The sequence below is a fragment of the Aplysia californica genome, unplaced genomic scaffold (assembly GCF_000002075.1).
Source record: "Aplysia californica isolate F4 #8 unplaced genomic scaffold, AplCal3.0 scaffold00280, whole genome shotgun sequence".
Classification (NCBI taxonomy): domain Eukaryota; kingdom Metazoa; phylum Mollusca; class Gastropoda; order Aplysiida; family Aplysiidae; genus Aplysia; species Aplysia californica.
In genome coordinates this window covers 570,658-583,196 of record NW_004797550.1, presented here as the reverse complement: position 1 = coordinate 583,196, position 12,539 = coordinate 570,658, and the positions used below count along the sequence as shown (strand labels likewise).

The 12,539-nt window shown below is 41.0% G+C and overlaps 1 protein-coding gene across 1 annotated transcript in view; it reads left to right on the top strand.

Moving 5' to 3' along the window:
- The window catches only part of LOC101849778 (formin-2), a 14,293-nt gene extending 1,868 nt beyond the window's left edge, over positions 1-12,425 (top strand). Inside the window, exons 2-8 of the mRNA XM_035970526.1 lie at positions 1,521-1,912; positions 3,277-3,403; positions 4,236-4,589; positions 4,806-4,936; positions 5,905-6,100; positions 6,623-6,674; positions 12,311-12,425. Of these exons, the coding sequence (XP_035826419.1) occupies positions 1,521-1,912; positions 3,277-3,403; positions 4,236-4,589; positions 4,806-4,936; positions 5,905-6,100; positions 6,623-6,674; positions 12,311-12,425 (1,367 nt within the window). The remainder of the gene's footprint in view (positions 1-1,520; positions 1,913-3,276; positions 3,404-4,235; positions 4,590-4,805; positions 4,937-5,904; positions 6,101-6,622; positions 6,675-12,310) is intronic.
- Positions 12,426-12,539: the final 114 nt, after the last annotated feature.

The following is a 12,539-nucleotide window of genomic DNA, read 5'->3' as shown; positions in this document are numbered from 1 at the left end:
ATTTTAAAGTAAATTAGTTAACCAGTCGTGAAGTGAACTTTTGCAAAGGTGAACAACTTGTGTTTCGCGCGCTCATATGACCTTAGCAGTTGCGAGCGCCGTAAAACCTTATACTATACATACATATACATACAACAAACTCCATTACATTCAAACGAAACTTATGCCCAGGAAATCACTATCTCTACCACGAAGAGAAAAAGTAATTTATACGAGATTAAAGATAGGACACACGCACGTCACACATAAACATTTGCTCGAAGGAGAGGAAGCTCCTTTTGTGTGGCGTGCAACACAAATTTCACAGTTCGGCACATCCTAATGGAATGTGTCGACTTTAATTATGTCCGTGGGAAATATTTTAGATGTAAAGATATTAAGACCCTTTTTGACATCATAGAGCCTAGAAGAATTTTAAGTTATATAAAAGAAATTGGACTATTTAATAGAATATGAAAACATATAGTTATCGTTATCGGTGTATATATACATACGGTGAAAATATACATACACTGAAATTTGTATTGTATATACAAATTTAAATAAGCCTTTTCCATATTTACAATTTTTTAAAAATAAATGTATGTTCGTCTTTTTAGCATAATAGAAATAGTGTGATCGTTTGCGGTTGCGAGCTCCGAAAGACTCTTATTAAAAACACGTCTGATTTTGTAGCGGTGAAACCTGATGGGGCTTAAATGACCAAAATTGTGTCGATAGTGCCGTAAAACATCTACCCAAACAAACAAACAAACCACAGACTGACTTTAAAATTAAAGTAAAAAAGTACACGTGCAGTCTGTGGGAGAGCCACTGGAAAAAAACAGACGGGTAACAAACTCCACAATATTAAACCCAAACTAGGACCGCGAAATCCTTCGGACCTCTCCAGAAGAGACGAAGTCGTTTTTACTCGATTACGAATCGGACACACGCCCCTAACTCACGAATACCTCCTTCAGGGAGATGAGAAGCATTAGACACATTTTAACCTAATGTCTAGACTTCGGAGAGATCCGAAGGAAATAATTTAAATGTAAAAAATTGCAAGACATTTTTTCCGTCGTTGATCCCATCAAAATTTTTAATTTTATGAAGGCCATTGGCCTTTATGGGAAACTGTTGAGCAAATTGAATTATTAAAATTTTCATGTTATTTAGGAAAGTTGTTTTAAATTGAAAATAATATATCTAAACCGAATTACAGCCGTACAGTGAACTGCGAATAAAACTAACTTGTGTTTCGCGCGCTCATATGACCTTATGCAGTTACGAGCGTCGTAAAACCCCATACTGAACTAACTGAAAGTTTCAAAGAGATCTTCATACTAAAAGTATTCTAAAATGTGAAGAAAACAACCTCGGGGGTATAAAATGACCCCAGGGCGTACGGGTAGGGTTAAGTGACCAAAGTACCGCGTAAAATAGCTACAGCAAAACGTCGTGAAACAAAAAGCCACCAGAAGATGCAGGGTTGTAAAGAGAGTTTCACTCACGCACCGTATGTTTTTCTTTTGCAGGTCGGCCTGAAGCTGGCCGAGACCAGCCCCCTGTGGTACCTGCAATTCCTGTGGGACAGGCCGGTCAGGCAATGCCTGTAGGACAGGCGGGTCCTGCAATGCCTGTAGGACAGGCCGGTCAGGCAATGCCTGTGGGACAGGCCGGTCCGGCAATGCCTGTGGGACAGGCGGGTCCGTCAATGCCTGTGGGACAGGCGGGTCCGTCAATGCCTGTGGGACAGGCGGGTCCGTCAATGCCTGTGGGACAGGCCGGTCCAGCAATGCCTGTAGGACAGGCAGGTCCTGCAATGCCGGTGTTGCAAGCGCAACCAATGGAAGTGGACCCACGCCCTGCCCGTCCTGAGCTTGCGATGCCGGCGTTGCAGGCTCAACAACCACTGGCAGCAAACGACGTAAGTTTTTGTTGTTGTTGTGGGATTTTAAAAGTTTTTTTGTTTCTGCATTTATTCTTTTTGTTGTTGTTCTTTTTAAAATGTTTCCCCCTCTTTCTTGGTTTTCTTTTGTTTTAGAGGTAAACAGCACCTACAACTACGTTAAGGTCGTATTTTTAGAGTAAAGACCAAACATTGAGACCTCTGTTAGGATCAATGAAGGAGAACAAATTCTTCAAATAGGTGCGTAAAAAAGTAATTCCTTCTGGTCTCCCCAAAGTCTGGCAAATTCCAGGTCACCAGATGGGCATCGCATCTGACACAAAATTAATGTTCCAATCTTTCCAATGGATCTTGGCAACCTGTTGTTTCCCATTTTTGTTCAGATATCTACATGTATATATAATTTCCACTTTTTACTTCCAACATTGTATACCTGATATTCCGAATTTAATGGGATTTAATTTAGGTTTTATAAAAGTTTTGAAATAGGTTGTTCGAAATTAAGTGTTATTTAGAAAGTTGTTTTAAATTTAAATTTAAATCTAAAGCCTATTTACACTCGATTTTTAGCGTTTAAAAATTTTTAAATAGAAATATTGACCAGTATCAAGCCGAGAAATGAACCGTTGAGAAAAAACCTTGTTTCGCGCGCTCATATGACCTTAGGCAGGTTCGAGCCTTCCATTTCCCAACATAATACTGTCATTCTCATTTCGCCTTTTTTGTAATAGAAGCTGATTAGTTAGGATCTGTTCTTAAATATTATTAGTGGGTGGTTGGCGGGTGCTCCGGTGTAGTTTGCTTCTTTCCAATCAAACATCTATCGTCCTTGTCTCCCCTTCTTTTATGTTTGTTACTCTCTTGTAACACCCCTAATCTTCGGCACTTATATGACCTTATTGTGTTGCAAATGCCGTAAAACCCGTACTATAACTAACAAAAATGTTCTTTAAATCTGTTTTCAGCTTGGACAATGCCAGCAACTGACACTTGTTAGCGGACGCCGTCGACTGTGCAAACGGAGGCGGTGTCTATCGCAACCCTATTGCAGGCAGCACAGTAAGACTTTCATATTCTCATTTGGCTTTATCAGCGAAATATAAATTTTAAATTGTTTGCTACATTTCTGATTAATTAGCATCGTGTGTGTATGTGCTTGTGTGTGTATATGCTTGTGTGTGTATATGCTTGTGTGTGTGTGTGTGTGTGTGTGTGTGTGTGTGTGTATGCACGCACTCGCACGCATAAGTGAGAGAAAGAGAGAGCGAAGCGTGAGAGTGAGAGAGTGAGAGAGTGAGAGAGTGAGAGGGAGAGGGAGAGGGAGAGTGAGAGTGAGAGAGAGTGAGAGTGAGAGTGAGAGTGAGAGTGAGAATGAGAGTGAGGATGAGAGTGAGGATGAGAGTGAGGATGAGAGTGAGGATGAGAGTGAGAATGAGAGTGAGGATGAGAGTGAGGATGAGAGTGAGGATGAGAGTGGGAATGAGAGTGGGAATGAGAGTGAGAATGAGAGTGAGAATGAGAGTGAGAATGAGAGTGAGAATGAGAGTGAGAATGAGAATGTCAGTGCCACTGACTGTAGTGTCTTTAGGCCATTCCCAAACGGGGGATATTTCTAGTTCAAGCACAGTAGAATTGTCACGCTCATAACTGTGGCTGATCTACAACAGTGAACTGCTGCTTTTTCTTTCCTAATCCTTGCTATTGTTATTTTCCTCTACTTCTTTTGTATGTTTGTCACTCTTTTGAGACCTGCTACTTCCGGGGTGCCTTGACAGTTGAGGCAGACCTTGTGCTGTTGAAGCTAGAGAGGTGAGCAGAGTAAGTCTGATTCCATGTAAAGACTTCTCTGTTGACACTGAACCCTTGGCGCTCATATGACCTAATGCAGTTGCGAGCGCCGTAAATCCCTCTATTTAAAAAAAAAAAATCTTCATTGGGTCGAGAGTGCCGTAAAACACCTACTCAATCAATCAAAACCTCTAATCGTCGGAACTTTTATGACTTTATTGTAAAGCAAGTGCCGTAAAACGCTTATGAAGTGGGTGGTTGGCGGGTACTTTGGTAGGTGTGGTTTGCTTCTTCTTTCCTATTAAACATCTATCGTCCTGATCTCCTCCTTTTTATGTTTTTTTCTCTCCTGCAACATCTAATCTTCGGCACTTATATGACCTTATTGTGTTGCAAGTGCCGTAAAACTTACTAAAACTACAACTAAAAGCTCTTACGAAAAAAAATACCCCGTAAAATAGTTACAGCAAAACGTCGTGAAGCAAAAAGCCACCAGAAGATGCAGGGTTGCGAAGAGAGTTTCACTCACGCACCGTGTGTTTTTCTTTTTCAGGGCGACAAGATGAGCTCCGTGCTCCAGCACAGGAAGTAGCGGCCCTGGAGGTCGTGGTCGATCCTGCACCTCTTCCTGTACCTGCTGCCTTACCTTTGCCTGTCCATCCTGTACCTGCTGCCTTACCTTTGCCTGTCAATCCTGTACCTGCTGCCTTACCTTTGCCTGTCAATCCTGTACCTGCTGCCTTACCTTTGCCTGTCAATCCTGTACCTGCTGCCTTACCTTTGCCTGTCGATCCTGTACCTGGTGCAGGTGACCTTCCTGTCGATCCTGCACCTGGTGCAGGTGACCTTCCTGTCGATCCTGCACCTGGTGCAGGTGACCTTCCTGTTGATCCTGCACCTGGTGCAGGTGATCTGCCTCTTCTTCCCTTTCCTCTGCCTGTCAATCCTGCACCTGTTGCAGGTCATCTGCCTCTTCTTCCCTTTCCTCTTCCTGTCAATCCTGCACCTGTTGCAGGTCATCTGCCTCTTCTTCCCTTTCCTCTTCCTGTCAATCCTGCACCTGCTGCAGGTCATCTGCCTCTTCTTCCCTTTCCTCTGCCTGTCCGTCATCTTCCTCTTGCAGTAGACTACGCACCTCCAGGTGTCGTCTACGCTCCCCCTGTCTGGCCAGGACGAGATCAACTGCCAAGGATGTTTCCCGTGCTCGTTGCTGCACCAGCTGCCTGGCATCCACACGCTCCACCACCTAATGGGGTACGTTTTTTTGTTTTGATGGTTTTTTTTGGTTTTCTTGTTTCTTTTAGAGGTAAGAGATTTACTGCTACTGCAACTGCATTAAGGTCACAGGAACGTAAGGGACTCCACCGTATTTTACTGTATGGTTGAAGTTGAGAATTCGTGGTCAAATCCAATAGTAACAACAGACATTTTTTTCGTTTTGTACAACAGTATTATCCGTATTTTTACATTAAAGGTAAAAAAATGGAGAATTCTGTTAGGACCAACGACGGAGAACAATTTCTTTGAATCAGTGCTTTTAAACTAGTTCCTTCAGGTCTGTCCAAAGTCTGGTAAATTCCAGGTCGTCAGATCGGTAGCGCATCTGACAAAAGATTAATGTTCCAATCTTCCCCATAGCTCTTGACAACATGTTGTTTCCCGTTTTTATTCAGATAGGAAATCCGCTTCTAAATGATTTTATACATTATTTAGGTGGGGGTGTAAAAACACATAATTTAAATAATAACGATAATGATAATGATAACGATAATGATAATAATAATAATAATAGTAATACTATAATAATAATAGTAATAATAATAATAATAATCATCATCATAATCATAATCATAATCATAATCATAATCATAATCATAATAGTATTCAGGGTCATAGTCATAGCCATAATGATAATGATAATGATAATGATAATGTTAATGATAATGATAATGATAATGATGATAATGATAATGATGATAATAATAACAATAATAATAATAATAATAATAATAATAATAATAATAATAGTAATAATTATTATCATTATTATTATTATTAATATAATTATAATCATAATAATAATAATAATGATAATAATAATAATAATAATAATAATAATTATAATAATAATAATAATAATAATAATAATAATAATAATAATAATAATAATAATAATAATAATAATAATAATAATAATAATTTTTCTTTTTCTTCTCCCACAGCCCTTCAACTTCTTTGTCATCAACCTGACAGCCAGGGACATGATGGACTTCCTCGGGCAGCAGCAGGGACGGGGAGCGTTTGTGCCAGCACAAAGGAGGAACTTTGCTGAAGCAGACAGGAGACTGCATCTCCCTCCTGTCCCTCCTCTCCCTCTCCCTCCTCCCCCTGCTGCTGCTGCTCAGTCAGTGTTCAAGCGTTCGTTCAGTTTTAAATTTTTTTAGGTAATTATGATTAAATTTTTTTAGGTAATTATGATGGTGTGTGTGTGTGTGTGTGTGTGTGTGTGTGTGTGTGTGTGTGTGTGTGTTCTTGTGTATGTATTTGGTGTGTGTTACTAGTTACATGAAACGATTTATTTGGTGTGTGTTACTAGAGTTACGTGAAACGATGTAGTTGTCACTTGTTACATGAAACGGTGAAGCGGTTACTACAGTTACTGTTACTAACTACAGTTATTGTTACTGGTTAAATGAAACGCCGTAGTTGTTCCTAGACTTACTGTTACTACAGTTACATGAAACGCCGTAGTTGTTACTAGAATTACTATTACTAGAGTTGCATGAAACGCCGTGGCTGTTACTACAGTAACTGTTACTAGAATGACTGTTACTGGAGTTATATGAAATGCCGTAGCTAGCAAGGTTTAGAGCAAGGGTGTAGAGGTTCTATGTATGGGACTCTATGAACTCTTGGCTCTCTTCATTTGTCGGCCCATAGATCGCAGCTGCAGAGAAACTTGTGCGGTGTCGCAGTCAGACACGCGAGAGATGTGAGTTATAATCTGTAGTAGTGCAAGGAGAGGTCTTGTGGGGGAACTCCACGTCGTCTTTCGGATGAGATGTTGGTTGTGGGTGGTTGGCGGGTGCTCTGGTGTGGATTGCTTTTCTATCAAACATATATCGTCCTTTTCGCCCCCTTTTTTTTTGTTTTGTTTGTTTGTTACTCTCTTGTAACACCTCGATTCTTCTGACGCTCATTTGGCCTTATGCAGTTGCGAGCGCCGTAAAACCTCTACTAAAACAAACAAGACGTTGTCATCGATTTCTTTTATGTAGGCACGTTGTGCTGGGTGGTGTGTTGGTAATCTCATGAGATGTCCGAACCATTTGATTCTTTGGTGTTGTATGTGATGCATGACATCATTTGCGCCCACCATTTCTCTGATGACTGTTCTAATTTTGTCTCGCCTGGTCTTCTTTACTGCTTTTCTTTGTAAATTCTGTTTTCTTCACCTGCAACTACTTTTGTGTAGCAACATGCACGCTATGAAGTGTGGGAATTCGCCTTTCTGATTTCTGTAAGTTTATTCAGTGTTTAAGGCCATGGGCCCTCATCACATCACATAAAACACTCATTTGATAAAAGTTTCCATAATGAATAAGTACAGGTTGTGCACATATCTCTTATCATGGGTCAAACATTGCATATTTCTGTCACTAGGCCGAGTCAGCTGGGAGGCATTAACAATTTCCTTTGAAGGACAAAGTGTGAACAATAGAAAATAAAGTGAAATTCATCTTCAGTTTCATGAGAGTTACACCTCTCACATAAGGGAGAATTCGTTAATTTCCACTGGTAGAGATTATTTAATGGAAGGCTATGGTTTATTAAAACAAAGCTATGACTCTTCTGCTCCAATACCGTGGGAGGATGGTGATATATCCAGCTGTTTCTGATTTCTGTATAACGCTTTGAAATGGGCTGCGAAGTTGCTATTGGCCTAGAGGTTAAGGTGTTGGCCTCTCATTCAAAGGTCCCGGATTCGAATCCGGGTAGCGACCGAAAAACTGTTCTTCTCTAAATTGTCTCCTTTCACTTCATTTCCAGCTTTCTAGCAATGTTCTGTCGTCTGCTTTCGTCTCCTCTTTCTGTCCCCACTCCCTCATCTCCTTTGTCCCCCCCCCCTCCTCTGGGCTCCTGATTCTTTCTACAGCCTTTCTACTGCTACTCCTTGGCTTCTTCTTACTGCTGTCTTTCAGCAACACCCCTGATCTTCTTGTAGGAAAGATCTACATGTAGCTTTCTCGGACAAGGGCAAAAAATCTCGGAGGGCCCGTGTACAAGTTGCGCACGTTAAAGATCCCTTGGTGGTCTAACATCGATAAGAGTAGGCTTCGGCCGCCACCCGGTCAAAATTCAAAATTTCCTACCAACTGAAAAAGTTTAATGTGTCCCGTGCGCTCATATGACCTTATGCAGCTGCGAGCGCCGTAAAACACTTACAAAAACAAACAGAATCTAATCTTCGGCACTTATATGACCTTATTGTATTGCAAGTGCCATAACTCTTACTCCGCTCTACTGCCTCAAAGTCTCCCCGCCCCTCCCAGGAAATTCAACATCTCCCTGTGCTGGAGTCTGTGGACATCTCTGTCTGTGCTGGAGTCTGTGGACATCTCTGTCTGTGGACATCTCTGTCTGTGGACATCTCTGTCTGTGGACATCTCTGTCTGTGACATCTCAGTAGCTGAAGACGTGTGGGAGAAAATATTATATATCTACACCAAAATTTTCTATTTTAACGTTTAAGATCAAATAACCGTACACAGCCGTGCAGTGAACTACGTATAAAAAAAACTAACTTGTGTTTCGGCGCTTATTTGACCTTATGCAGTTGGGAGCGCCGTAAAACCCCATACTAAACTAAAAAAAACTTTTAAAAAACTAACTCTTTCTAGGGGGCTCTCGGGGCCTAGAGGTTAAGGTGTTTGCCTCCCATTCAAAGGTCCCGGGTTCGAATCTGGGTAGCGACAGAAAAATTTTCTTCTCTAAAATTGTCTCCTTTCACTTCCTTTCCTGCTTTCTAGCAATGTTCTGTCATCTGCTTTCGTCTCTTCTTTCTGCCTCAACTCCCTCATCTCCTTTGCCCCCTCCTCTGGGCTCCTGACTCTTTCTGCAGCCTTTCTACTGCTACTCCTTGGCTTCTTCTTACTGCTGTCTTTCAGTCACACCCCTGATCTGATGGTAGAAAAATATGTACACCTAGCCCTCTCGGACAAGGGCGAAAAATCTCGGAGGGCGCGTGTGCAAGTTGCACGTTAAAGATCCCTTGGTGGTCTAAAATTGATAAGAGTAGGCTTCGGCCGTCACCCGTGCAAAATTCAAAATGTCCTACCGACTGAATATTTTTAATATGCCCCGCGCGCTCATCTGACCTTATGTAGTTGCGAGCGCCGTAAAACGTACCAACCCCCCCCCCCCTCAGCTTCTTCTACTCTGTGTCTTCCTTCGTCACTCACTCCACCAGCACCTCAAAGAACTGACGTTCAGGAACACACCGTTATGATCCCTACCATATTCTGGCATGATACCAACTCAGCTAAAGATGCTCAAAGAAAGCTCCAAGTGGAGAAAGATGCGAAATGGGTGGGTGGGTGGAAAGGAAAACAAGCAGGAGTTTTCAAACATAGGCTAACTAGGCACTTCAGTGAAGTTTTCAAACTTCTCCAAGGGCTCTGAAATTAGGAGTATAGGATAGAGCTTGGCTTTCTGTTTCAGAGACTTTTTTAATGTTTGTGCTGTCTTTGTTAGTCCAGAATCAGCGGCCATTTTTGTGAATCAGTTTTCGCCCTGATTCTGCCAAATTTTTGCACTGCATTTTGTGCCACCAAATTTCCAAATCTTGTTTCAAAGCGTCATAAAATCCTTAACCTTATCCGTACGCCCTGGGGTCATTTTGTAGCCCTGGGGTTGTATTCTTCACATTTTGCAATACTTCTAGAACGAAGATTTCTTTGAAATGTTTAGTATTTCTCAAAAAAATCACTTTGACAGACTGCTATGCGAAGGGAACGGATCGGATTAACGAGTAAATTTCCTCTTTGGAAAGTGGTGGCACAGAGTTCCCCACGTCGTATGAATGCGATACTAAACACGACGTAGGGATAAGGTTAATAATAGTTGTATCGTAACTACTGAGGTATTATTTTTAAAAAAAGTTTATGTAGAATCAATAAATAAGCAACAAACATTCAGAGTAAAATTCAAATTAGCGTTTAATTACACCATAAGCGTGACGTAGGGAGCCCGATGGGTATGATCCAAAATAAAAAGGGGCTGCTCAAATATAATCTTACACAATTTATGACCATTGATTATTTGGAATGTACTTGCCATATTTTTTTAACTACCCTTGTTGATAAACCATTCTTTGTTCTACCAGAAAACGTTCCAATGGTTATCTTAGAAGTGATACCTTGACAAGGCAAGTCTTTCCCTTTTACCAACCAAATCCGCGAAGACCTCGCTGAACCCTTCCACCGAGACATCGCGCCAAGCCGTGACGTCACACAGTTTTCCCCTAGAGCTTCCGGCTCGCTCTGTTCATTGTTGGAAATGTACAAGACAGGGAAATACGTTTTACATCACACGGAGATTTTGGAACTTCAGTTTGAAAGGTAAATACATTTTGGTATGTTTTATAACCACTGACTTTAAATTGTACCCAATTCCATTCGAAATTCTAAAGAAAGCGAGAATATTTAGAGCCAAGCATTTCCTTTTCACTGAGCCCCCCCCCCCTAATCTTCCACTTTTTCCTGCCCACAGCCTTTGGGGTTGTTCAAATAATATAATCTTACACCTTTTTGGGGGGGAATTTTTGCCCCCTCACCCCTCCTTTTTTTCACAATGTTCTTACATTTGCCTCTCAACACTGCCCCCCCCCCCAATCCCCATCACACAATATTACATTGTTTGCTTATAATAATACATGTCATATGATTTATATCGTGCAAATCTGTGTTACAATCATTGTTCTATGTACTTTACATAATATTTATGAAAAACATGCATACACCCATGTATTGCACTTAATAATATATGTGAGGCAGCGTGGTGGAATCAGGCTCTCGTCAATTTTTGGGCAAGTAGAGTTATTGGTATCATCTTAAAGCTTGTTCAATTGTCTTTATTTGGATAAAAGAAATATCCATTTATCTGGAATACAAGTCGAGGTATTTGCGAATGAAGGAGGTGGGGGTCACCTGTTTTCAGAGGTAAAATTAGTGAGAAAATGGCGGCCAAAGACTACTTATTTCCTTAGCTTTAGAGTCCGTGGTAACTGGAAATTTTCATTTTTTATGCCTTTAATCGTTTTTCAGAAAAATCCACACAGATATGAATTCTTTAATGGGCATGAAAGGTGCTGTGTCAAAAAAAAAAAAGTGCAAGTTTCTTCCTGTGATTATTTTCACAAGAGCCTGATTCCACCACGCTGCCTCACAGCCTGATTCCACCACGCTGCCTCACATATAAAAATATGCAGTTCTACATTCAATTTAAAAAAATATTGTATACACTCTTTCTTACCAATAAGGGGAAAAAAGAGGTCAATGTCAAAAGCACCTTGATTACAAATAACACAAATTACAGTGGAATTCTGATAAAGTCAACACATCGGGACCGAAAAAAAGTTGAAATTGGAAATTGATGAAAACAGCTACAAAATTACAAAGTACCTGGTAAAAAGATGTTTGCTCAATTTAGCGAGTATAATTCTGAAGTTATCACCAAAACACGAGATAATGAGTGAACAAAGCAATTAGAGGTGTGTACACCACTAACTCAGGACCTAAATATCTTTTCCTAAATGAATTCATCTTGGGATCTAGCCCCAAATTATTGACTTTACGCCAGGGTAACACTCAAGCGGTTGACTGTATCAGAAACACAATTACTTAAACAAAGAATGTAAGAAACGGGACCACGGTGAGGTGTTGACTGTAAGCGAGAGTTGACTGTAAGCAAGTTGACTTTATCAGGATTCCGCTGTATCTGTTATTACTGATCATTATGCCAAAGACAAAAGGTGAAGTTAGTTATCATCAACAGATGCAATGTTCATTTTTACGTCAAAAATATTTTTAAAATCAGGGGCATCTGCTGAGCTGTCTTCCAAATCTGGGTCCTGTTCCTTCTCTTTCTCCTCTTCCTCCTCTTCTTCCTCCACCTCCATTTCTTCCTCCATCCTGTGTAAAGCCCTGTGCTTCTTCAATGCTGCAATACCTGGAAAATACTTTCCCCATCCCTTGTAGCCTGTGCACTCTTTGGCCTATGAAGCCTTTCTTACACTTTTCTTACAGGAGCCAAAAACATAATCTTACACCTGGAAAGGAGGGGGGGGGGGGGGGGGTTTCTTAAAAAAAAGTAATATTACCTTTTTGTAGGGGAAAAAAAAGTGGGTTTTGGTCAAGAAAAGCCTCAATAAGCCAAAAGAGTGTGCACAGGCCACAAGGGATCTTTCCCTTTTCTTACAGGTGCCAAAGACATAATCTTACCCCTGTAAGAGGGAGGGGGGGGGGGTGTCTTTGGCTGCTTTAAGAAAAGTGCAAGAAGGGGGGGGGGGTCTTTAACACAGGCCACAAGGGATGTAGAAAGTATTTTCCAGGTATTGCAGCATTGAAGAGGCACGGGGCTCTTTACACGGGAAGAAATGGAGGTTGAGGAAGAAGAGGAAGAAGAGGAAGAAGAGGAACAGGAGAAAGAGCAGGAACAGGAGGAAGAGCAGGAACAAGACTAAGATTTGTAAGACAGCTCAGCAGATTTACAGCTGACCACACACAACAAAGAAAGAACAAACACCAAAACTTTTCAAACAGAATACAAAAAACTAATAGATAAATACCCCGGTGCG